The sequence below is a fragment of the Stigmatopora argus genome, chromosome 7 (assembly GCF_051989625.1).
Source record: "Stigmatopora argus isolate UIUO_Sarg chromosome 7, RoL_Sarg_1.0, whole genome shotgun sequence".
Lineage (NCBI taxonomy): Eukaryota > Metazoa > Chordata > Actinopteri > Syngnathiformes > Syngnathidae > Stigmatopora > Stigmatopora argus.
Genome location: NC_135393.1, coordinates 16,713,265 through 16,739,793, shown reverse-complemented (window position 1 = coordinate 16,739,793; position 26,529 = coordinate 16,713,265). Strand labels below are relative to the sequence as shown.

Below are 26,529 nucleotides of genomic sequence, written 5' to 3'. Positions count from 1 at the left end.
CAAAAGAAGCAAATGCAAAAGGGAGGCGGGCTCAACTAATGATGAAGATTTTTTTTTTTAAAAAGACAAAAGTGATGTGCGAGCCGCCAATGTACGGAAAGCCACGTCGCCATGGAAACACTTCAGAAAGAAAAATCTACAAAGAGTTGCGGGATGCGAGGGGGGGGAGGCGGCTTCAAAAGCCGTCGACGTGTATAGTGTGACGGAAAAACGCTAATTTCCGAAAGAAGCGAGTCAAAGTGCAGAGAAGACGTCAGCGAAAATATCCATTAAAAAAAATGGGGGCGGGGCATTAAATAATGCAATAAAAACAGCCTCTTATCAAGTCAATGGACTTTCCGAATTCATAGATTTGGCATAGAATGGGACCGAGACAGAAAAAAAAAAGAAATCCTCAACGGCATCATCATAAAAAGTTTTTTTTTTTTTTAGTCTTTACAGTAAAATCTACAAAATAAAACGCAGAGAGCTCAAAAAGATCGTCGCCACAAACCAAGTTCCTCTCGTGTTCTCTTCCGTCCGCTTGTCCTTGTATAGAATATATATTCGTGTATCTATTTATATATAATATGTATCATTTTGCGGGGTGTGACAATACAGGCCGGAGCGCTAAGGCAAAGAGAGGACACACTTTTTAAATTACGTCGTCGGGTTTTGATTCAACTGAACTCGTGCGGAGAGGGTGGGAGGGGTGTTTACGCCATCTATTGGGGGTGGGGGGGACGCGCGGGGGTCGCCGTGTCCTGAGAAAATCCGAGACCAAGCAACGATTTAAAAAGAGAATGGAACGGCTAAAATCTGTGCATTTTTTTTTCAAATCCGTTGACTCTTTTCTTAGGGAATCAATCCGAATCGTCCCCCCTTGACGACAATCTTTTTAAAAGTTTTTTTTTTTTTCTTAAATCCATATTGCAAGCCAACAACTATAAACATCACGTCAGACACCAAAACGCATCTGCGCTCCGAATGGGGGAGGGGAAAGAAGACGCTGTGAGAAAGGACAGGACAGCTACTATTGAGTCCAAATAGGGATGTTTTTTTGTCAGGTGTGTATCGTAAACGGGTGTGTGTTATGTTGTTTACGTCCTTCTCACGTAGCCGTCGGCGCCGTCGTCGTCACGGCGACTCAAAAGAGATTCTCTTCAAAAATGGCCATCAGATCGCTCTGGAAGTTAATGTCAATGGTGTCGGCCATCTGCAAACGAGAAGATATAAAAAAAAAATGTTTGTGTAGATCTATTGAATTGAAATATATGACAAAAGTTGTGAAATACTAAACAAGGAGAAATGAAGTCATAAAGAAAAATAAATGGCACATTTTTAAATCAAGGGTTTTTTTTTTTAATTTAAAAAATGAAAAATAGGGAGGCATTTTTAAAATCCCCCCCTAAAAAACTTTTAAAACGTATATATTATTATTATTATTATTTTTAACCCTCTTGTGTCCTATGATCAGACTGGCGTGATGAATCCTGATGTGGCGTCTTTAAGGCGTCGTAAATTAAAAAGATAAAACCTGAAAATATAATCACAGTTTATATAGTTAAACCAAGCAAGATACCCAAGGCATGTCAAACATTTTTAAATGGTATATTGAGACAAAAAAAATATTATTAAAATATTTCTGGAAAAAAAAGCCCCAAAAATAACCAAAATAGCCTTTGGACTATATTACTTTTTAATGAGGATTTAATTTGGGTATTTTCTCTTTTTTAGTGGAATCTCTATTTAATTAATTATATTTAATATTTTTATTAATACTATTTTTACAAGTATTTTTTTCAATTATTTATCTATATATTTTATCTATTAACTATTATAAATTGTGTAAATTCAAACGTTGTGGCGTGAAAATAGAAACAAAGTTTAAAATGGCTTTTTATGCTGCCGTTAGCATTAGCATTGTCGGCGATAGATGTCTAATTCACGTTCGTTCATTCGCTGCCGCTGTCCTACTTCCAATGGATTGGACCTCTACTAGTGATAAGCAAACTATTGTAGACTTTCAAAAGTTATGGTAATTGTTCTCTTTTAACGACATACCGCCTCCCTCCTGCGCCTTTCCTGCTCGCGGCGTCGCGCCATCTCCCTCTGCTGGTCGAGGGCGTTTTGCGCGGCCGAGGAAGTCGGGGACGGCGCCGGGGGCGGGACGGCCGGAGGTTGCGGAGAATGAGTGGGCGGGGTGGAAGCGGGCGGCGTGGTCGCCAAGGGTGACGGTTGCTGCTGCTGCTGCTGCTGCTGCTGTGGCTGCTGCTGCTGCGGTTGCTGTTGCTGTTCCTGGCGTCGGCGCACGTCTTCGTGGGGGCGACGGTGGTGCTCCACGGCGGGTTCGTCGTCGTCGCGGCTGTCGGACAAACAAGGCATGAGCGACAAAGAGCCACGGTAGCAAATTTTTTGCAAAAGGCAGCAGATTCCATGCATTTTTTTAATCATTTGTTCTGTTCATGGCAGCTTTTTCATTGACGTATTTGTGGATTGATAGATTTAAAAAAAGTCATTGATCTGATAATTAATTGGGTCAAATAAAAGGTGTATTTAATTTAAAGGTTGTCATATATATATTTTATGTGCAAACAATAAATTACTATATAAAAATAAGTATTTCCATGTAAAATATCTATACTTTTTTTTAAATAGAAAATGCATTTCACATATTAAACTTAATAATATATGAAATGAAAGACAAAAATGATAGATCATTGTATGTTTGGTCACCATGTATTCTCTCTTTAAAAATAATTTTGCAATTAATTTGTAAATAATTATGTATTTTTCTCTCAGATTTCAACAACAATTAGTTTGAAGTTTAAAAAAAAATGTTTCATATTATCGCTAAAAGAAGAAAATGGACAATTACGTTTAAATATTTGACATAAAATGGGATCTTTGTCATTGGCATAAAATGATTTTAAAATGTGTGGAAAACTAAGGACGTCCAATTTAAAAATGGCCTCTTCCTTATAATTCCTCACATAGAATGAAAAGTTTTTTTAGCGCCTGTTTGGGCTGCAACCCAATTTACTAGAAGCAAACAATTGAAAAGTGTTGATAGCATGGCCATACCGCAATTTCTCCTGCTCCCTCCTGGCTTGCTGCGCCTGAGCTTTCAATTGCCTCTCGCGCTCCTCCTTCTCTCTGGCGGCCCGCCGGAACTGCTCGAAGCTGTCGCTGGACGAGCGAACGGCCGACGCCGGCGTGGACTGCGACCTCTGAGCCAAACTGGCCCAGGAGCCCATGTTCTTTAACTTGACGTCCTGTAGGACAACAAACATTAAACGTTGGCGACACATTGAACACTAAAAAATTGCAATGAATACCATATATTCACGACTATAAGGCACACTAAAAAGTCTTAAATTTTCTCCAAAATAGACAGGGCGCCTTATAATGCGGAGCGCCGTGCGTAAGCTCTAAAGCCTGACTGAGAACACTTCTTGCCGACACGCTTCTTATATAGAGAAGGTGGACGTGGGCGGGGTCAGACACTAAAGGCACGCCTCTAAAAGGTACCCGTATATAGTGTGGACATGTGTTTATTGCAAAACAAATACGGTTTGGTTTCTAAAAACCAATTGGACAATTGTTCAATACGGACACAGAAAATGAGGACTTTGATGGATTTGTGGGTGATGATTGATCAAAAAACGTGAGTACATTGTAAAATGGCTAAATAAAGTACAACCGAACTCAGTTTTGCTTCCATTGTCTTTTTAAAAGCATGTTTTTAGCGTGTGTCTGTATGTTTAAGCTGGTGTATGTTTTGCCATGCCTGGCTGCGCCTTTAAATGTGGTGCGCCATATAGTCGTGAAAATACGGTAACTTGAAGGAATTGGATGACAGTTGGCGTTAACCACCATTTCAAACCTACCGGCGTCCTTTTGGGTCCCGAGGCCGTTTTGGACTCCTGCTTGACTTTGGTGTCCTGCTGAGGGCAGCCTTGCACCAGGGAGTCCGATAGGCGCGAACTGGGACGAGACCCGTCTGACGACTTCCCGTCTAATCCTGAAGGAGGAAGCAAAAGCGGTATTGGTTACGCCACTAAATTGACGCTATGACGGGATAAAAAAAAGCGGTACTGACTGTGCTTGGTGTCATGTTTTTGGGTGTCCAGGCGCATGGCAGGACTGAATGGAGAAGGGCTCAGCACTGGCGAGTGGGACGCTTTCTCCTCTTTTATCAAGTTCGACCTCTGATCCTACAAATGAAAAAAAGTTCAAAAGGATTACGCCAGAGAACCTTTTTTGTTTTTATCGGCGGCGGCGGAAGGGATGACTGACGTTTTTCTTGATCTGCGGGGGAGACGGTGGTCTTGCCGTCTGGAACTGAGGCATCAGGGGGCAGTGCATCATGAGGGGAGACGGACTGTCGCGCAGGCAACCTGGCAAACACGGTGAAATAATCTTTCATTCAAGGAGGGATGTCCCGATCACGTGGTTTTTTGTTTGTTTTGGTTTTAAACGTGACTAATACAGAGAATCTGCCAGTAGCCAGGAAATGTATTAAGTAGTTGGGGAAGTACTATAGTTCCAAATGTCTTTTGTCAACCTGATTTAAAAAGAGCATAATAAACGTTTTTTTTTCCTTCCAAAAAAGCAGAAAAAACATCCCCTTTTCCACTTGCGCAGCACTGAAATAAGGTGGCAAACAAATTGTTCAACAAATGTATTTTAGATAAATAAATGTATACAGCGAAATAAAATTGGTCACCCAATGCGACAAATTTTAGTTGTGATTTGTTGGACAGTTACTTTTGCCCCCCAATATTGTCAATATTAATATAGAAATATAAAATAGGCTATATATACATTTTTGCATGATATTTATGGATCATTTTGTTACTTGTTCTCTTAACCCACGTGTCAAAGTGGCGGCCTGGGGGCCAAATCTGGCCCGCCTCATCATTTTGTGTGGCTCGGGAAAGTAAATCATGAGTGCTGACTTTCTGTTTTAGGATCAAACTAAAATGAAGAGTATAGATGTATATTACATTTCCTGATTTTCCCCCTTTTAAATCAATAATTGTACATTTTTAATCCATTTTTTCTGTGTTTTTAGTTCAAAAATTATTTTGTAAAATCTAAAAATATATTTTAAAAAAGCTAAAATAAACACTGTTTTAGATCTATAAAAAATATTCAGGGCTTTTAATCCATTTATTAAAAAAAATCTACATATTATATCTAAAAAGGTCCGGCCCATGTGAAATCAAGGCATTTTTGTGCATGTCAAGTCTAATTTGTGCGCATATAAGCCGTACCCTCGATTCAGGCATCATTTTTTGACCGACAAATATGGCATATATGCGAGAAAACACTGTAAACCCCCCCCAATTATTTTTTTTAAATCAATATCGATCCTTACCGGTAGGAAATGGCTCAGCGGGCTTGACTCGCGGTGAGGGCTGTTGCTGCATCTGCTGATGTTGCTGCATCTGCTGATGTTGTTGCATCTGCTGGAGCTTCTGCTGCAGACTGGCGCCCTTCTGCTGCTGCACCGCCGTGGCCAGCGCGTGCGGGTACGCTTTCTGCACGTGACCGTGGGCCGGGGCGTGCCGGTGCGTGGGCGCCGGCGTCGTGGCCGATGGCACGGAGGGTGCCGGCTGAGCGGCGACTCGCGCGGGCGAGCGGAGCGATGCAATCGGCCCGGGCGCCCTCGGTTGGAACGACTGCAGGAAGCTTTGCACCTGGCCGAGGGGCGGCGTTTCGTCGCCGCCGCCGGCCGTCGGCTCGTCGTCGTCCTCCAGCAGGGCCTGGGGCGGCTGGGCGGACAGGGTGCCCAAGATCCCGTGCGATGGCGGCGAAGGGACGCGGGGCCGCGGGGCGGGCTGCGCTAGTGGGAGCGAGCTCTGAAGCTGAGGAGGCGGCGTGGGCAGCGATAGCAGCGGGGAAGGGGGTGGCGGCTGAGTGTTTTTGGGAGGCAGCGGGGCGGCGTGGCTGCTGGGGCGGGATGGCTGCTGGGGAAGCGCGGTGTGGATCGCTGGAAACCAAGAAAAAAAGGCAATTAGTCCACAGTTAGTTACACTTCTGCAACATAGCAAGGCAATGGGATTCAAAAACGAAATGTCGCAAACTAAAGAAAATAACTCATCAATAATGAAGTAATATGCTAACTTTTCAACAACTTATTCGCTAGCTACCAGCCATCTCAGTCCAATTTTGTTTATTTTAATGGCCTTTTTCTAACTATGGGACATTATCAGTTATTCACATTATGATAACCTTAAACAAAAACATAACAGTATCAAAATTAAAAGTCTAGCAATTATTACAAGGTAAACCATAAAGTTCTGACCATTTTAAAGATTTCCATTTTTTTTTAAACAGGATTGGGATTAGAGAAAAAATTGGTATTCTATTGAACAGTTTAAATTGATTTTTAAACAAAATATGGGATACTTGGTACGGGGGAAAAAAAAATCAAATCCTTACCCAGTCAATATTTCGTAAATAACAGTTTCACGGCACTGGTAAGCTATTTTTAGAAAATAAAAGGGTTATTTTTGCCTTCATTGTGAGCTATTTGATGCCTGAGGCACCACATTAAAAATTCAACTTTGAAACGCCATGAACAAATGATAAAACTCCATAAAATGAAAAACTCCCAAATTAGCTTGTAAGCGCAACAGCGGATTTTCAAAATTATTATTTAATGGCAATATTACCATACTATCAGTGTATTGTGGTGTGACACTCAATCGCAATGCGTTTACTTGCTGTATAAAAAAATTTATGCCAAATACATTATTTGAGCCATTTGTTTGCATCCTCATTTTGGTGCAGTGCAACTGAAAAAAATGAATTTGTGTGAGGGAGGTACTGACCTGGCGTGGGTATGACATGATGTTGGTTCAGGAAGGGGTGCGTTTCGGTGGGCGTGGGGCCGACGGGGGCGTTAACATTGAGCAGGCCGGGCGCGAGGGGGGGACAAGGGGCGCTGATGATTGGGCTGGGTTCGTTGTTGGGTTGGTTTAGGTGAGCGTTCATGTAGTGGGACAGCGGGTCAAATCCGGAACTCAACAGGTGGGAAGATTCGAGAGCGGGGACGGGGAGGGGGATGGGGATGGGGATGGGGACGGGGACAGGGTTTGGAACAGAAAGGGGGACGGCCACGGGGACGTTTGGGGGTGTGATGAAGGGGAGTTTGGGTTGGATCGCTTGAGGATGGGGCGCAACGGGGCCGGGGACGCTCGTAACGGGCTGCGGTTGCGTCCTCTTGGTGTCCTTGTTGGAAAGCGTCTTCTGCTGCTTGGGAACCAGCCCCACTGTAAAGAAATTACAAGGGTTTGAATGAAACAAAGAGAAGAAAAGCTGACATCTGCACGGTATTTTGGTACCATTGTCAGAATCTTCACTATCAGAGGAGTCACTGGAGCCCGACGACGAAGATCCTGTCTTCAATTTTGTCACGTTTGTCATTTCCAGGGGCTTTTCTACAGTGATAAAAGAGGTTGTCAAACAGGTGGCTTTTTGTAACCAGTACAAGGAGCCCAATGCCGTATTATCCCAACCATAGGTATCACATATGTAGAACGAGATGCAAAATGCACGCTGTGAGCCAGTCTGACTGGCCATTTTGTGTCAGTGACATTTGATAAATAAACATAACATTCTATTCAGTGTGGTAGAGCTACTAAAGTTTTTGCATCGTGTTCTACATGTATGACATCTATGGTCCGACCGACCAATGCCTCAATTTGAAAACACCCACCTGAAGACTTCTTCTTCCTCTTGAGACAACTGGACACGTATTTCTCTAGCTCGCGGAGCGTGGAGGGCTTCAGTGCCTCAAAGTCAATCTCGATCTCATCCGGGTTGGAGTTCTTCATGGAGGGCTCGCGGGTCTGGATGATGTGCACCACGCGGCCCAGCTTGTCGCCGGGCAACTTGTTGATGTCGAGGCTCAGCTGGCGCTTCTCTTCGTACGACATGGGCTTGCCCCCGATCGCTACCGCGCTCCCAAACAAGTCTGCTGAGCAAAAAACTATATTTATACGAAATATTTTTAAAATAAATGAGGAAAATAATATATAAATCTGTCGTTCACATAAGTGTACTTCACATTTGAGGTGATTTGAATAATGTGGCCTACATGACCCAAAATGTAATGTCCTTTATAGGATTATGATAAATTACTATGAGCTAACGCGCATACCCATGTCATCTTCTGCTTCAAGGGAGGCTGAAGGGACGAGAGGGGTTGGCCCGGGTTGCGGGGGTGCAACAGGATGACTGTTTTTGATGCCTTCTTTCTTACTGTAATTCATAAACACAAATACGCTGATCAGACAAGACATCATTCATCTTTGAAGTGTGTGCACCGACCGAAATGTCATAAAGGATTACGTCACATTAGGTCATGACAAGGCCAGGTATGTAATGATTACTGAATGGAATTCAGTGGGCGATTTCCACGCGCTCACTGACAACAATGGACGTTCAATTCATTTAAACTCAAAAGAATGGCCGTTAATGCGATCATTTGCTCCACAGCCCAGAAAATAAATCACAAAATCAATGCACCAAAAAATTGACATTGACGGCGTTCACCCCTCCAAGTCTAAATAGCGTCAATGTCAATTTTTTTTGCGTTGATTTTGTGATTTATTTTCTGGGGTGTGTTAACAGAAAAATGAGCCTACAAAAAAAACATAGAAATTCCATTTTAGTCTAGAAATATGTTGTTAAAAAATAAAAAATACTGACCCAGGCTTTTTCCTCTCCTTCTTGACAATGAGACTATCTTTGCCAATCTTGCTCTTCTTGGAAATTTGAAGCATGGTGGGCTCGGGGGGTTCCTCCACCACAATTTTCTTCTTGTGCTTTTCCTTCTTCTTCTCCTTCTCTTTCTCCTTCTCCTTCTCTTTCTTTTCCCTTTCTTTCTTCTTGGGCTTGCTCACTTGAGGCTGAGAGAGCGCGGCCAGTTGCTCGTGGACAGCTTTGAGCTGCACAGGATGAAAAGGCGGGGGGGTTACCATCTCATCTCCAAACGCCATTTTTTTGCAAAGAGATTCAAAAAGCACTAACTTGTTCTTGCAGCACAGCCAATCGCTGCTGCCTCTCGTGATCCGTGTCTTCCACCGACGACTCGGATTCGGATAAACTGGAACTGCTGTCTTCCGAGACCATGGGAGGCGGCGGCGGCGGCGCTTGTCGAGTGGACGGGGCGGGGTGGAGGACCGAAGACGGCGTTGGGACCGGAGTGGCCTCTTCTGGCTCGTCGGGCATCTTGGCGAAACGCATCTCAAAGACATCCTGCGATGGAGTGCGCTCGTGAGACGGCGAGAATCAGAACGGGAATGACGTTGCGGGCGAAATGCTTACCTGGAGTTTCCGCGCCATGGCCACCACATCGTGGCCCGGCGGATTGTACTTGTAACAGTTGGAGAACATCAATCGGACGTCTGCTGCGAACTCTTGAGGGTCTCGGTACTGTCGGTTCTCCAGCTTTTTCTAAAAAGTGAACGCAGAAGGATGTTTGAATGCAATAATAATGACACACCTCAAGCCATATCTTTAACAAAACAAATGGCTGAGTGTTAAGACCTACCGCATGCATGCATGCATGCATATATATATATATATAAATATATATATATATATATATATATATATATATATATATATATATATATATATATATATATATATATATATATATATATATATATATATATATATATATATAAGCAACACACTTATTTATTTATATATTTATTCATGTATTTATTTATTAACTTACTTATTACCCATCTATTTATGTCTGAAATACCTTCCTATTTCTGCATCCTCACCCTCTTGCTACTGTGACAACAAAATTTCCCGAATACGGGATGAATAAAGTTATCCAATCCAATCCAATCCATGAAAAAGCGGACCTGTGAAAGGGGAATGCGTGTGCGCATATCATGCTTGAAGCATGACAATATTAGCAGTCGACAATGACGTTTTCGTCTTCTACCAGTGCCGAGACGATCCGGATTACAGCCAAAATGGGTAAACGAGATCGGTTTTACAAAAAAATGTACATAAAAAAATTCCTGTACTAAAGTTATTTAAAATGATAAAATAAACGAATAAAATACGGGAAAAATGTACAAGTTGACAGGTATGAAAAGAGAAATAATTTAGTAGTAACTGGATATTTAGGGTATTTTTCGCATTTTGTAATTTTAACTATTCTGTCAGGAAAAACCTAATCCTCAATCTTAAATCACAAATTTCCATTTCATAGTTGGCCAATCCACCAATTTCTACAATTTCTTATTGATAACTAATTAAAATCTGAACAGAGGTTGGAACAGCTAATGAGTGAGTCCTAACAGAAGGAAAAAAAATGTAAATAAATGACCAGTATTACCTTGATGGTGCTGAGGTCCATGGGATGCTTGATGATGTCGTGATAATCGTGAAGACCAAGAGATTTTGCATCAACGGGCAAGTGGAAGGGCCAGGCGTAGGCAAAATGTTTTTTAGAAAGCATCTCTTTGACAAGGAAGGTGCAGGAATTCAACAGATCTTGACGTTTGGGCGTCAAGATGCCTCCCGTCTCCAAACCGCCGACCAGTTGGTGCTGCGAGTCCGGCTGCAACGGGTCTCGTTTGGGCTGCTTCATCGGGCGGCTGCTCTCGCGGCGCGGTCGGGGCTCCGCCGAGACGGGGGACGATTCGCTTAGCTGGTCGTTGGCTGTCGGGGTTGTGGTGTCTGCTTTCCTCTTCTGGCTCTTCCTTTGCTGTTGGGAGATTATTCATTTCATGTAACATCATTTTTTTTTGTGAACAGAGGAGAACAGGGTTGGTTGTCACGCTTGGTATAACAAGTTGAACAATAGAGGGCTGCGTTGCGGATATCAGGACTGAATTGATCAGAATTACAATGTTTACAGCATGAGTTTCATCGAGAAGGATCTTTTTTTTTTAAGTCAATTTAAAAATACAGCTAATGAGTGAGTCCTAACAGAAGTAGGGCGTTTAAATTTTTTGTGGCATTTTACACAATACGTTTTGAGTTGTGTGTCACCATTATAAAAATATTACAACAAAGCTACAATTTTTGATTTACACATTCTTTAGCTAGCCGGACACCTGTTTTTTTGTTTTGTTTTTGTACCCATTACAGGGCAGCAATTAACTCATTAACTGTTTATTTGTTCAACCCTCTCAATCGAAATGGATTTGACGTCTAACGCTGTCAATGGCACTGAAGGGTGAAGAAAAAAAAATCCCATTTAAATTTGACCAAAACTGATTTTTGACATTTGGCAGCTCTGTTAATAAATGACTGTGAAAAGGATCTATAGCAGGGGTGTCAGACTCGGGTTGGTTCGCGGGCCGCTTTAACGTCAACTTGATTTCACGTGGGCCGGACCATTTTAGATATAATATTTAGATTTTTATTTTTATTTTATAAATGGATTAAAAGAACTAGATTAAAAACCCTGAATATTCAGTTTTTTATAGATCTAAAAGAATGTTTATTTTGGCTTTTTATATATATTTTTAGATTTTACAAAATGATTTTTGAACTAAAAACACCGAAAAAAATGATTAAAAAATTAAAATTATTGATTTAAAAGAGGGAAAATCAGGAAATTTAATATACATCTATACTCTTCATTTTAATTTGATCCTAAAACAGAAAGTCGGCACTCATGATTTACTTTCCCGGGCCACACAAAATGATGTGGCGGGCCAGATTTGGCCCCCGGGCCGCCACTATGACATGTGATCTATAGAATCTAACCCAAGATATTAATTAATCTTATCTGGGATGAAATACTGACTAAAGATTAGCAGACGTGCTCTGACCTTGATGACAGGGGGGGCGCTCTGCAGCATCGGGCTCGGGTGGAGCCCCGAATGCGTGACGGTCGGAGGGGCCACGGCGGTCATGCCGGCGGGTAGGATCCCAGCGTTGGAAAGTGGGTACGAAGGTCCCAGGTGGGGCGTGTGGGCTGCAGGTGTGGGAGGCACGCGTGGGGTTGGGGGCAGCGGGGGCGGGGTCGACGACGCCAGGGTGGAGGGGGACGAGAAGCCCCGAGTGTGAGGGGTGCTGGAGGGGGAAGGGGACGATATGTCTTGGCTGGATTCGGACATGCTGATCAGAGCTGAAACGCAAAGACAAAGGAGTCAAGACGAGAAGATCCGAGTCGGGATTGGACACTCCGACCGTACCGGGCTCTCGTTTGACGCCGCGGCGTCCCTTGGTGACCACGGCGATCTCCGTCTCCTCCTGCGGCATCTGCGTGAGCTTTTGGAGGAAGAACTTCTCCAAGGCTTTTGCCATCAAAACAATGTCATCGCTGGGCTGCGGGATGGAATTCAGACTTTGTTAAATGGATCATAAAACCCCAAATTGAAAGAAAAAAAACTTCTTTTTTTAAAAAACATTGTCAAGGTGTTATTTGAGGTGCTTCATCAGTTAAGGTAAATCCACCTGATTAATTGGGACAGAAAATGAAATTTTCATTGTAATTACATTTAAAAAAAAGTAATTAACTAAATAAGCACAAAAAATACACTGGCAAAAAAGGAAAGGTAACTGAGGGGTTTCCAGCAGGTTGACATCCGGATCTCTACCGCCCCCTCCTGACAGATTTCCCTCTATGCGACGACTGTACGTACAACGCACATTGCGCACTGGTCTTAGCTACTGACCTTGTTGTACATGTAGCAATTGGTGAACATAGTATTGAAGTCTTGAATACACTCCTGGGCGTTTTTGTAGTAGTGGGTCTCCAGACGCTTTTTTATGGTCCCCATGTCCATTGGTATTTTGATAATCTTATAGTAGTCCTACAAAAAAATGGGAGATAAAGAAACCATTTTAAAGGCTATCTCAACTGGTGATTTCAAGGTTAAAGGTCAGGTTGCGAGTTGGATCCAAAGCCCAACACGGTAAAAGTAAATAAAAAGCTTCCAATTAACTAGTGATTTTAAAATGAGTATATAAGCGCACATGATGTTTACGCTAGTAGCGTCTGCCGCGCTTTGGAATGTTAATGTGTGAAGGAGTGACAATGGTAAAGACGTTCCATATAGTCATTGTGTGGTACCGTATTTTCACGACTATAGGGTGCACATAAGTCTTACATTTTCTCCAAAATAGACAAGGCGCCTTATAATCCATTGTGCTTTATATATGGAGCAATAATAAAATTGTTATCACGATAAAATAAAATAAATCAGTTGATAGGGTACACCATCCTCTACAGGTCTCGTAACTATGGTAAGCAGCCTGCAACTTCATTTTCCCCCGTGCGCGATTCATGCTGGGATATGTAGTTACGCTAGCTACTAGCTTGCTACTATTTGCGAATGGATAGTGGCCGCCTGGACAAATGTATAAAACTCAGCATTTTCGATGACTCATTTGGACAATTGTTCAATTCGGACACAGAAAATTAGGACTTTGATGGATTTGTGCGTGATGATGACGTGAGTACATTGTAAAATGGCGAAATAAAGTACAACCCAACTGAGTTTTGCTTCCGTTGCCTTTTTAAAAACGTGTTTTTAGCGTTTGTTTAAGCTGGTGTATGTTTTGCCATGCCTGACTGCATCTTTAAAAACATTGCGTCCTGTGTGTGTGTAAAATACAGAAATAGCACTCGTTACTGACACTGCGCCTTTAAATCCAATGCGCCATATAGTCGTGAAAATACTGTAATTGTTTTATGGTTACTAGATGGTCTCATTACTCTCTTTCATTTGTGAGTGAATTCAGGCATGTATTATGGTTTAGTGAATGCACACATTTGGCTTATTAAAACTGTTGCACAATTAAAAGAACTCCCTTTTTTGACTCATGATGACACAGAAGAGTCGCAGTGATGTCAGAAAGAGAGGAAAAGTATGATGTCGACCATCATGCAGTTGGTATTTGGGACACCTGCATGCATGCCTGTTTGTCCTTGCAGCTCAGTAAAATATGGGCAAAGTCTTATTATATAGCTTTTTACAGTTCTATGTCAAAGGATTATACTTAAATCCCTTAACAACTCTTCAGTGATCATTTGTAAGTACATTTATACATTTTCACTAGGAGAGAAAAACCGCATAACCTACCGGTAGCTTGAGTTTGATGACGTCGACAGGAGCGTGAAACGGCCATGCGAACTGGTGTTTCCATACTGTCTTTAGCACGACTTTGAGCAAGTACTGAAAAGAAAAAACAAACTGTTGCAGACGGCGCCGTAAATTCCAAAAGAGAAACAATCGCAGCGAGCAGCCTCTCTGGCGCACCTGCAGCTGGTTGGTCTGCCGTTTGGTTCTGGTGGAATTCCCGAGTTCGGGGGCCGTTGGGTTGAGGAGGTGAGGTTGTGGGGTTGAGGGAGGGTTGTGGCTGCTGCCTGGCTCCAGTCCGTCCCCCATCGCGGCGGTGGTTTGCAGCGGCCGAGCGGTCAGTTTTGGCGGCGGATTGGCCCGAGCGGGGGCAGGTGACGCCGGAGGGATCCCCCTCAGGCCATTCCAATCCTCGGTTGACTCTCTGTTCATAGACGCACACAGTTTCGGGGTTAAATCGGGTTTCGTGGTAGAGCCAACACTTCCACTTGCAACATTCCTCACTGGATATGCGCCGAGTGTTATTCATTTCAGCAACAAACTTCAACTTTTGCAAAATGTGACAATGTTTTTGGTCATTTATAAACGTGACCCAAAATGACCTGGTGTCCACGTAAACAGTTCTGTGAAAAGCTCTCTTCTTCATTTCAGTGGTTATATATATATATATATATATATATATATATATATATATATATATATATATATATATATATATATATATATGTGTGTGTGTGTGTGTGTGTGTGTGTACGTGTATATATGTGTGTGTGTGTGTACGTGTGTATGTGTATATATGTGTACGTGTGTGTGTATATATGTGTATATATATGTGTATATATGTGTGTATATATATATATGTGTGTGTGTGTATATGTATGTGTATGTGTGTATATGTGTATATATGTATATATATATATATGTGTATATATGTGTATATATGTATATATATGTGTATATGTGTATATATATATGTATATATATATGTGTATATATACATACATATACATATATATACACATACATACATATACACACATACATACACTTATACATACGTGTGTGTGTATATTTATATATACACACACACAAATACACATACACACACATACACATTAACGTATTTATTACACACAAAGGTTTCACACCCAATTTATCATGGAGGGTGACACACCTATCTGGGCCTTTGTGCATAAGTAATTGCCCCCCTTGTTAAATCACAAAGTAACCGTTAAAACCCCAAATCTGAGTTTCAGTGGCCACACCCAAACCTGATAGCCACAACTGTAGGACCCACTCGTTTACAATAATAAAGACATATCCAAAAATGCCATAAATGGGAGCGTTCCCATCCAAAAACCACCGCTGGCAAACGAGAAAACAAAAGATCGTGTCACGTTTTCCCTCAAAAACATCTTGGACTTCTGGAGAAACATTGTCTAACTGACAATTCAAAAATGTAGCTTTTTGGAAGGTGTGTAACCCCGTACATGGGTTAAAATGTCACATTATTTGATAAACAGAACATTAATCTCTCCAGTGAAACATGGTGGTAGCAGTGTGATGAACACTGTTGACCATAAAACAGTGAAGAGCCTCTTAATACCAAATATTCTCTTGTAGTGGATTTTTTTTTTTACATTTATTTACATTGTTTTAATCAGAAAAGAGGGGAAATATTAAATCTATTGTGTTTTAACCTTTAGTTTTTTTATTTTAAAAAGAAAAAGAGTAAATAGTGTTTTTAAAAATCTGTTTATTTAAAAAAAGGGGGAAAGACTAAACATTTTAGATATATTTAGATATTTTTCAAAAATGCTTTTTAAACTAAAAACAACACAAAAAGAAAAAAATACAATTTGGGATTTTAAAAATTGCAATTATTGATTGAAAAAGGGGAAAAACAGGAAATATCCCCGATACATCTATAATCTTCATTTGAATTTGATCCCAGAACAGAAAGTCGGCAATCATGATTTACTTTCTCGGGCCGCACAAAATGATGTGGGGTGGCCAAATCTGGCAATTTTTGTGCGGTACATCATTTTGTGCGGCCCGAGAAAGTAAATCACAATTGCCGACTTAATGTTTTAGGATCAAATCTGGCGATTTGGCCCCCGGGCCACCACTTTGGCCTACGTGAAGGGAGTTCATAAAAACTACCGTGAATCTTCTCCACTAATATGCAAAGTCAACATGCGGGGTTCCTTCAAACTCACATGTTTGTTGCTGTCCCGCCGTGTCTTAAACTGCTTCAGCATTCATTATGTGGTCGATGAGGAGGCAGCGACGCGCTCTGGATGTGCCAACTGCAACACAGTATGTGAGAACTGCATGTCACCCAAACAGAAGGGATGTTAAAACATTTCAAAGCAGGAGAAAGGGGACCCGTTGAGAAAGACCCTCCTTTATTTATAAGCAATGTTGTAATAACATTGCCTTTATGTATATGTTGCACATCAATATTCCTCAGAGCTTGTAAGGAAAAGCATTTTTAGATTTCTGAGTTGGTGCGATAAATAAACATTGTTTATTTCTCGTGTCGTATAATATCGTAGTTTGATTTCCTGACCCATGCATCGATAATTATGTATAATATTGAGCAAATCGTATCGTGTTGGTAGTTACGTTTCCCAGCCTTATTATGCTATTTGGCAAGGAGATGACTGAAAATAAGCGTTGTATACGTAAAAATATGTCTTCATCTTTCATCATGAGCTGAAATTTGCAATGATTAAATTATTTTCGTTCTCGCTGCCTGTTATTTTAGTTCCATAAGAAGGAAAGTCACGTTCTGATGACGTCAAAACTCAACCGTTTGCACTTTAACTATCTTCAGAAAAATACATCATGAAAATCGGTTCTCGGATGATTATGTTAGTCGTAATATTGTGTTTATTCACAGGTTTCAACTTTGACTGGAAGGCGGAGCAATAATTAACAGCCATTGTGACGATCTAAGAACAAGCATCAGAGAGAAGCCGTTCACTGAAAGCTAATTTGACCTACGTAGCAACTGCTAGCCATCAAACTGTGAGATTTTGGCTCATTTTAACAACTACAATTGGATTCATTATAACACCACGGGCTCTTACAAGCCAAAAGCTGCCCAAAAAGACAGCGTTAATGCTCCCCTAAAAGCAACACCGCTGCTTTTCGCTCCCCTTCCATGACATGCAAGCACGCCGCCATGTTGCACCAGCAAGTGTCAACTCCGCACGTAAACGGGCTTTAAGAATACGACTAGGACGGTTCGGTATTCACTAACGCAAACTACGTCACGCTGCGCACGAGTCCCCGTACAACGGCAGCTCTGCTACGTCGTCCGTAGCGCGTAAGTTATGTCATGAATACGGCCTACGAAGGCTACAAACAAACAGCCCGAGCGAAGCTATCTGCTTTTAGCACGAGTGCGAGCTTTGCGGCTAACGCGCCCACCCTGTGACGGGGCGCCATCTCCTAAATACCACCACAAACACTTCAAGCGCCAGGAGGACGTGACGAAGGAGAAGAGTAACCACATGCGGCAGGAGTCTGGTTGAATCACACATTTTAAAAGGACGAGGAATTATCCGTCGCGCGTGTGGCCCGAACCGGTGCAAGGCCCCGCGCGAAGACAGCGGCTCATGCCGAAGCTCACTCTTGACAGCGGGCGGAAAAACACCACCAATGCGGTGCTTTAATGCGTTTGTACCGGACCCCGTCGGCTTCCCACCCTTCCTACGTACGCCGGTGGTAGCAAAGCAAGCATAAATAGGTTAATTTATACCTAGCTGAGTCGGTTGACAGCGCTCGGAGGACCTTCCTCGCCCCGAATCCAGAACAAACAGTCCCGTTCGACGTCGTTTGACGTCAGACGTACGACGTGCGGGCGGGACGCCGCTGTCAGTGTCAGGATAAGCCCCGCCCCTTCCCTAGCAGATTATGCAAGCAGTTGCCACCATTTCAACGCTCTAAAAAATCACAGAATATTCATCTAAAAACAAAATGCTTATGATCAAATATTACTTTTGATACAAAATATTTTGGGACATTTTTAATAAAATCCTGAGATGTTTCCAGTTTGTAGTATACGTATACTACATAGATGCTACAAAATAATGTTACGTGTCCACATAATGCATAATTTGGATAACCTTGCTGTTCAGACATGTTTTTTGTTTGTTTGATGTTGACCTTATGCAAAGCCCAGGTTTTTAAGTCTACCCTGTGCACAAATGGCTGATAATTATGTAAACACTGATTTCAAAGTGACAGGTTAAATAAAGTTAACAACGAACGATCTTGCGCTTCCTGTTTGTTACAGCTAAATCTAATTATAAACATGCATGTTGACTATGTAGCACATTTTTAGTATTTGGCTCATTTCAAGTAAACCTTTTTTTCCCTATTTTCTACAGTACTGAATGTGATAATACATGTGTGAACTAAAAATCCAAGACAGCATGATAATATGAAATGGTTTACTCAGATTTATTAATGACACTGTAGAATAGTTACATTTATACCAAGAAAAATGATTGGCAATTTTTCAATTCAGATGGGTAGTATGTAAAACAAAACAACTTCAGTTGACAGTTGGGGAGAAAAAAATATCATCCAATGCAATGACACAAGCAATGGAAAAGAACACCATTTGTAGGTTTCCAAAACTAATCCAAAATGCCCTCGTACAATTTGAACTTAAAGTATTTAAGAATAAGGAACCAAAAGGCACGACAACAAAAAAAATACATTTTAGCCTGGTAAATTCTGGATCGCTACCAAGCTGCTTTCCTCCAGACGCATGTCAGACAAGTCAACCAAGTATGTACATGGACAATAAAGTGGAAAAATGTAAGCGGCTACGTATAGTCACATCTGTTCGTTACTCTGATGGTTCTTTGAGCTCATCTTCATCTACAACTGCAGCACACACCTCTGCTCCTTCCTCTTCATCAATTTCATCATGGACCACGTATCCCTCTTCGTCATCTTCATCCTCTCCGACTTCAAAACCTTCTTCCCCATCCTCTTCGTCCGGCGCCTCCTGCTCCCCATCCTTCCCTTGCTCCCCCTGGTCCACCTGCTTCCCCTGCTCCTCCTCCATACCTGCTTCCTTAACCTCGTCATCCTGAATCTTCACTTCTTGAACGGCGTCCGCCTCGCACTCGTCCTGGATTGCTTCCTCCGCCTCGGCTACCGCCTCGGACTCCTCCTTAATGTCAGTGACGGCCGATTGTTCATCTTCTGTTGCGTCCACCAACATGGATTCAAATTCGCCCTCGTCCTCCCGGTTACCCGTAAATGGATTTTCTCCCTGTACCACGCAACAAGATCATCAGTTTATACTAATTTTTCACACCTATCCTCAATTACCGCATTTTCTCACATATTAGCCGCCTCCGCGTATAAGCCGCGTCCTTAAAATTGCCTCAAAATCGTTGAATTTTACAATTTCTCTCGTATAAGGTGCCCCCTGGTTGACAATTTTCACCTCCAAATTCATGGTTTTAACAGGCAGTAAAAATGTGTTACTTTGAAGGGGAAATTTTAAGAAAAATCATTATACGTGGTATTTTTTTTATTATATTATTTTATGCTTTTCTGTCTTAATGATCTGATTTGGTGATTCTTAATGATCCCATTTACTTTGATTTGCTTTGTACTTTTGCTTTGTTGTTCTGTCTAATCACCCTCTGCTACTGTAACAATGAAATTTCCCAAATACGGGATGAATAAAGTTATCCAATCCAATCAATCCAATTTCCGAGATACTGTATAAATCGATTGCTGGATTGCACATTCCGAAAAGGTGTTGCCTACACGTAGACAAATTAAAAAAGGAAGTCACGCGAGCGGTACAACCAGGAAGTGTGTCATTTGCGGTCTAGTTTGTCATTTCTAGGTAAGTCTAATTTGTGCGCATATAAGCCGTACCCTCGATTCAGTCATTTTTTGAGCGGCAAATACGCTGTATATGCGAGAAAATACGGTAAATCCAATTAGCGCCTGATGGTGCCTACCTTCAAGTAGCTTTCCAGCTTCTTTCCAATGACTCTGTGGTTGAGGATGCTACGAGCAACAGACAGGCTGGCCCTCTTCGACTGTTCCATCATTCCCTTGAATAAAGACAAGCGTTTGAACAAAACGCAGTAAGAATGAGAAAATAAAATAAGAACCTGATTGTTGTTCATGCATCCTTCAATATACCTTGCGATTGTAGTTGTGGTCGTGGGATTTAATGTGCTTTTGAATCAGGTAATGTTCCATGGGAATAAAGATGTCACAGGCACTGCAGTGTGCAGCTTCCACTTTTTTCAAAAAGTGCTCCATGTCGATATCTGAAACACACCCCGCCGCTAAATCAGCTTTTGTTGGACCTCTTGCAAGTTTACAGATGTCAAACTCAAGGCCCGCTGGGCAAAGCCAACCCACCACATCATTTTACGTGGCCCGAGAAACTGCATAGAATTAGCGTTTCTTGCCACAAAAACGAGAGAACGTTTCCCCCCTTTTTTTAAATACCGTATTTTCAAGACTATAAGGCGCACATAAGTCTTAAATTTTCTCCAAAATAGACAGGGCGCCTTATAATCCAGTGCGCTTTATATATGGACCAATACTAAAATTGTTATCACGATAAAATAACATATATCAGTCGATAGGGTACACCATCCTCTACAGCTCTCACAACTACGGCTGGGATATGTAGTTCTTTTGTCAATACACCCAATGGATTGTGGCCTGTATACATTGACATCAACAGCTTGACGAAGCATGGAAAGCAGCGTTGGAAAAGTTACGCTAGCTACTAGCTAGCTACTATTTGCGAATGGATTGTGGCCGCCTGGACTAACATAAAATGTTTTCGATGACTCATTTGGACAATTGTTCAATTCGGACACAGAAAATGGGGACTATTATGGATTTGTGGGTGATGGCGACGTGAATACATTGTAAAATTGCTAAATAAAGTACAACCGAACTCAGTTTTGCTTCTGTTGCCTTTTTAAAAACATGTTTTTAGCGTGTGGGTGTAGCGTGTATGTTTAAGCTGCTGTATGTTTTGCCATAACTGGCTGCGTCTATAAAAACGGTGCGTCCTGTGTGTGTAAAATACAGAAATAGCACTCGTTATTGACACTGCGGCTAAAAATACGATACGCTGTATAGTCGTGAAAATACAGTAATTTTGGTTTTCAATTGAACGACTTCAAATGAACTAAGACCACCTGATACCCAAATGATAAGCGATGCAATACTGCCATCGTTTGGAAAACTGGAGCAACCATACATTCTCAAATGATACCGACTGAAATTGACCGCTTATGCAAAAGTCTGTGCTTTCAGCTACCATGAAGAAAAATGAGGTTGACACCCCGGGTTCTCGTCTGGTCATTAGGTACCTTTCGTGAGGTCCTGGTCTCTGTACATCTGGCAGATGGAAGCACTGTGGCTGTCCAATTGCTTGACCATGTGGTCCGTTTTGTCAAACTTGTTCGATAAGTACTCCTAGGACCCAAACAGCCAAAACGTACAGTTAAGTGATGAATAGTTGTATGTACAACCACGTGCGTCTATTAAGTTTTTCACTTGTAGGAAATCGGTGGTCGGCTTGGAGAGTTGGGCCGAAAGGAATTTGAAGTGTTCCTTGTGGAAGCGACTCGCCAAATGGCGCAGCATTTCGTTCTTGTAGAATGATCGGAACTTGCAGACAGAGCATGCAAACATCACCCTGGAAGATTGAAACGGGACCAATTTGCATTTTGAAACTGCATATGTACGCTCATCATTCATCTCATTGATTTTTTTCCTGCTCACCTCTCCTGAAAGCCCCGTTTTTTTTTGGCTTTTGAGAACTTGCCCGAAGGATGGGGAGGGAATTGTTTGTCCTGTGCCGCCGTCTCGCCACCGTCGTCTTGTTTTGCTCCACCTGAAAGGGAGGACAAAAAAGCTTGGTTAGAGTCACACTGACATTCATAGCTCTTTGGCTAAAATTACTGTATTTTCTCGCATATTAGGCGCACCCAAGTATAAGCTGCACCCTTAAAATTGCCTTAAAAATCAATGAATTTTACAATTTCTCTCGTAAAAGACGTGGTTTTAATAGAGTACAAATGTGTTACTTTGAAGTGAAAACATTGTAATATTCTTCATTTGAATGATCGCTGCTGGCTTTGCACGGTCAAAATGGATCGGATTTTGAGAATTTTCAACGGCACCCAATGACTATGCTAAAAAGGGTTAGACAGCAATGTTAATGGGAAATCACTGTCCACTTACCAGATTCTCCATCAGTAGTCTCCTGTGAAGAAGTTAGAAAATTGGAATGACTTGGCGCAACCGCTATTTTTAGCCAAACATAGGCTGACATGGTTTAAGTGACCCATTTTGCCCAGTTCGGATACTCACTGAATCGGCGGCAGCAGCAGTAGTAGTAGCCATAGTTGCATCGCTGTTGTCCTCCTTTTTGATTGGATTTGCTATACATACAAAAGTGTAAGGATTCTATCATGTTTTCTGATAGGGTTACAATAGAAGACGGTGACCTACCATCAGCGTCGGTGCTTTCAGTCTTGTTCATTTTACTCTCGGGCTCATCAGCAGGAGTGGCCATCTGCTTTCTCTTCTTCTGGGTGTCATTTTGTGTTTTTGGTGGCTGCTGAGGTTCACCCAAAAACAAAAGTTGACAGTCAAAAAGACCAAATACTTTTGCTTCTATTTTGGCTAGAGTATGTTTCCATGTTCATTTGGGGGGAGAATTTGCAGTTCTTACCTAATTAGCGCATTTCATGACATTGACAAGAAGGTACTTAAGTATCTAAAAACACCTCTTTAATGTTTTTAGTATGTATTGAAATATGGCTCACCTGAGGTTGAATTTTATATTTGATTTGCTATCTTTTATTTGAACCAGTGACCTTTGTGTTGTGTTCAATAAAACAAGTTGGGGTTGCAAATCAATCCAGCATCCCTACTCAAATGCTCACCGATGCTATGATTTTGCCCCCATTAGCTGGTCTATGAAAGGCCTTTTTGCAAGTGATAAATCAAGAAAACAAAAGATCAACAAAAAAAGGGTGCAGTGAGAAGCGTAAAAAGTATTTTACCGTACAAATGAGCAGTAGAATAATTTCCAGGAGAAACTCGACATTACGTGTAATGCATTTGCTAAATACTGTGGGCGTATTGTGGGTGGGGGGCAGCCAAGATTTGAAAATTTGGCACACGCCAGGCACTAATACGGGAGGCCGGCTGTCCGGTTTGCGTAAGGCGGAGAAAAGTGGCAATCAGAACGGCTCACGGCCAGTATCTGAGTAGGGCTTCCAGATTTGGCAAGGAGGTACTTACTTTGTTGAGGGGCCTCTTGCGGCCTCGCTGGCGGCCGGCCCACGGGCCCCCTCCAAAATGCCTCCCTGGAAAGTTGTAGGGCCCTTGGGAGGGACCCTGGTGGAAACCTCCACCCTCTGGGTACATGCGGTTGGACAGCAGGGATGGGAGCTTGCCTCGACCGCGGCCCGGGGAGGGACCGCCGCCTCGGCCTCCTCGGCCGCCTCGACCGCGGCCCGGGGAGGGACCGCCTCCTCGGCCGCCTCCGCCTACGGCCATGTGGTCGGACCTGTAGCCCCCAAACCCTCCGCCAGATTCTCGACCCCCGGCGCCTCCGCCCCTTCTGGGGGAACGACCTGCCCATCCTCCCCCGCCAGAGCCACTGTCGAAGGACTCCCTCATATTCTGTCGCATTTTGGCGACTCCATAGGAAGAGGGGAGGCTGTTAAAGCCACTCCCGCCTCCTTGACCCATGCCCCCCCCGAAGCCCGAGCCTCCTCGCTGGCCCGACAGCATGTTGTCACCGCGGCCATCATCGCAACCATAGCTACCGCCACCGGATCTGAAGAGATCTCGGGAGGAGGAGGAGGAGGTGGAGAGCGAGTCGAAAGACTCCAACTGGCCAAACCTGCGGGATGGAGGGAGAGGGTTGATAGAGAAGAGCAGAGAGCAAGAGGAGGCGAGGCAGGAGGCACGGAGGACCGCCGCCTTGGCTATTTCTCCAAGTCGGCAGTCGTTCGCCACCATAGTGTTGCCGTTTTCTTGTCACATTGCAAGACAGACATCCACCAAAACTATCGCCTGCTGGCGCCGTTTTACGGTAAAATGGGCATCGGCTCCGATCGTTAGATTATTCCCCAAAAAATAATTCTTCCGACGATATTTTCGGAGGTCCAAAGGTTCGCCGGAAGATTGGCGGGGGAATAAAAATAGACTTCCTCTTTAAAGGATGAACAGTGACTTTTTTTTTAGGTCCGGGGTCTCAAACTCTATTTATCCAGGGGCCGCTGGAAATAGTCTGAACTACAGCCAGGATACCACAAAAAAAGGAAAATAAGAATCCAATTTTCTCAATGTTTATGAAGAACAGGTGAGAAAATGATCGGCACTTCAGAACAAGATCAAGTGACTGCCCTAATTTACTTGACAAACTTTGCTGAAAACCATCATTAGCCTGCGCTAAGCTAGATTGGTATTTAAGTCTTTAAAAAAAAGCTTGGGGCAACACAAACACTTATCTTAGAAGGGGCTGCAAAATACATTCCCATGGGTCCCAATTGGCCCCCGGGCCTCATGTTTGAGACCCCAGTTTTTGTCACTAATGCAGCAGACCGCTTTTGAGGAATTCACTGAATTGTAGCCAACTAAATTCATCTTTTGTGTGAAGGTCACATGGAGAACAACAACGCTTGTGTACAAATTCAAGTCAAGACAGGATGGCAATCGTGGCATAGAAATCGATTAAAATATGCCGACCCAAGTGACAAAAAAGGCCACTTTTTCCCCAGAAGGATCGGATGTCATTAAAAACCAAAGAATAAATAAAACCACAACCCTTGAATGCTGAGCATTCAGCATGGCGCTGAGAATATTCCTCTCAAATATGGCTCGTGGACCAAACAGGAGACCTTGGTCAACTAAGATATATATAAAAACAAAAAAAAAATAGAGGATAAAAAGTGAAGACAAATCGTACCTGTCATTCCGGGCCCCTTTCATGCCACCCTCCAACTGAGTGAGCATGTCCAATCGCTGATTAATCTTGGCAATCACTTCATCGGCATGCGTTATCTTTTGGTGATGAATGGATGAACCAGAGAGGCCTCTCTTGGAATTGCCGCCTCCGTAGCCTCCGTAATTCGACATGGAATTTTTATAATTTCCAGCAAATACATCAAAGTTCCCCGAACCTAATAGATTACAACAATATGTGGATATTTACCTCTATTTAGCTAGCTGAGTAAACCAAGCAAAGTTTCAAACTGACTAAATTGTACTCCATCGTTCTTTGTCATTTGGTTAACATGAAATGCCTACATATTAATTATGACAATTTTAGATTTCAAACTTCTTACCTCTGTTTCCAGACCCTCCTCCATTACCCCAAGTGGAAAAACCTGCAAGACACAAGAACTGTGTTAAATTGGGGAGGGCAGGAAAACACTTGATCTGAATTGGACCTTCATTTAAGTGCTCCAAAAATAGTTAGTTTAATAGTTTAATAACACTGGCATTAATAATATATCTGCCGGTGGATAAAATTGACGAGTTTCTCCATTATTTCTTAAAAGAAACAGTCTATCAGCTGGAAAATACATAAAAAATGTATTGTATTTCCCCTTTCAGAATTGCAACAGGAGATTTTAACTGATATTTTATTTACATTAGCATTTATTCCTAACAAGTGGAAAAAGTCGACGACGAGCCCTGGGAGACATTTTCAAGGCCTTTCATTTAGCTATCCCCCCAAAAGTACCACTTTGTAATTACTGGGTAATTCATTTAACGAAATGCATGATTGTTAGCATAGCAGCATGCTAACAATCGAACGCTAGGCGACGGCAATGCTAACAATGAGTCTTGCCGACAGTTAGCTTCACATTAGCTTTGAATGACGAAGGAGCAAACAAGCGCCATTACAAAGTTCAAGCACCCAACTGCCATTTTAGCATAATACAGAAAACGTTATTCCGCAGTGTCAACTCGGAGAAAATATTTTTATTCTGTAAAAAGAAAAGACAAAAAGGGGTTTAACTAGCGTTAACCAGGCAAATGCTCTCGGCTCGTAGTAGTGTTTAATAAAATAACTGTGAAAAGAGATGAAGGTCATAAATGGTAAGAGGATATTTTGTCAGACTGTAATACAGCAATAAATGGCTTTTTACCCGAACCGTAGTTTCTGCCTTCCATTGTATTTTGCTGCTTTCTAAGCAACAAGCCGCGAGGCCCTCGTTGCAGTTGAACCAAAATGAACGCGTCCAAACGCCAGTTCCAAACGTCACGTGATGCGATTACGTAGTACTGCAAGGGGCGGGGCCTATGACCAGCCGTCCAAAAAGTTGTTTTTAAACTCTTGACACAAATTAAAATCAATTCTGCACAGTAAAGTCCAGACATCAATGCTAAAAAGGGCCTCATATCGTTAGTTGGGCGTAAC

The 26,529-nt window shown here is 42.4% G+C and overlaps 2 protein-coding genes across 3 annotated transcripts; both read right to left on the bottom strand.

Moving 5' to 3' along the window:
• Window positions 1-1,069: 1,069 nt before the first annotated feature.
• Window positions 1,070-17,967, bottom strand: LOC144077392 (bromodomain-containing protein 4-like). Of its 2 annotated transcripts, none has more exons than XM_077605107.1 (22): window positions 17,830-17,967; window positions 16,280-16,369; window positions 14,241-14,484; window positions 14,064-14,156; window positions 12,654-12,791; window positions 12,171-12,303; window positions 11,805-12,103; window positions 10,358-10,729; window positions 9,322-9,450; window positions 9,025-9,252; window positions 8,704-8,942; window positions 8,153-8,253; window positions 7,709-7,969; window positions 7,335-7,430; window positions 6,822-7,262; window positions 5,363-5,977; window positions 4,279-4,379; window positions 4,082-4,196; window positions 3,870-4,003; window positions 3,064-3,254; window positions 2,044-2,344; window positions 1,070-1,195 (listed from the first exon to the last, which is right to left on the bottom strand). In XM_077605107.1, the coding sequence occupies exons 3-22, from the start codon at window positions 14,367-14,369 to the stop codon at window positions 1,127-1,129; spliced, it is 4,185 nt and encodes a 1,394-aa protein (XP_077461233.1). In that variant the 5' UTR covers window positions 14,370-14,484; window positions 16,280-16,369; window positions 17,830-17,967; the 3' UTR covers window positions 1,070-1,126. The 2 variants fall into 2 exon arrangements, with proteins under 2 accessions (XP_077461233.1, XP_077461234.1); XM_077605108.1 differs by having other exon boundaries at window positions 7,709-7,966.
• Window positions 17,968-18,509: 542 nt separating this feature from the next.
• On the bottom strand, window positions 18,510-26,377 carry akap8l (A kinase (PRKA) anchor protein 8-like). Its single transcript, XM_077605634.1, has 13 exons — window positions 26,258-26,377; window positions 25,448-25,489; window positions 25,069-25,282; window positions 23,394-24,000; window positions 22,596-22,704; window positions 22,455-22,525; window positions 22,326-22,347; window positions 21,864-21,975; window positions 21,636-21,777; window positions 21,449-21,554; window positions 20,253-20,383; window positions 20,066-20,161; window positions 18,510-19,359 (listed from the first exon to the last, which is right to left on the bottom strand). The coding sequence occupies exons 1-13, from the start codon at window positions 26,280-26,282 to the stop codon at window positions 18,928-18,930; spliced, it is 2,109 nt and encodes a 702-aa protein (XP_077461760.1). The 5' UTR covers window positions 26,283-26,377; the 3' UTR covers window positions 18,510-18,927.
• Window positions 26,378-26,529: the final 152 nt, after the last annotated feature.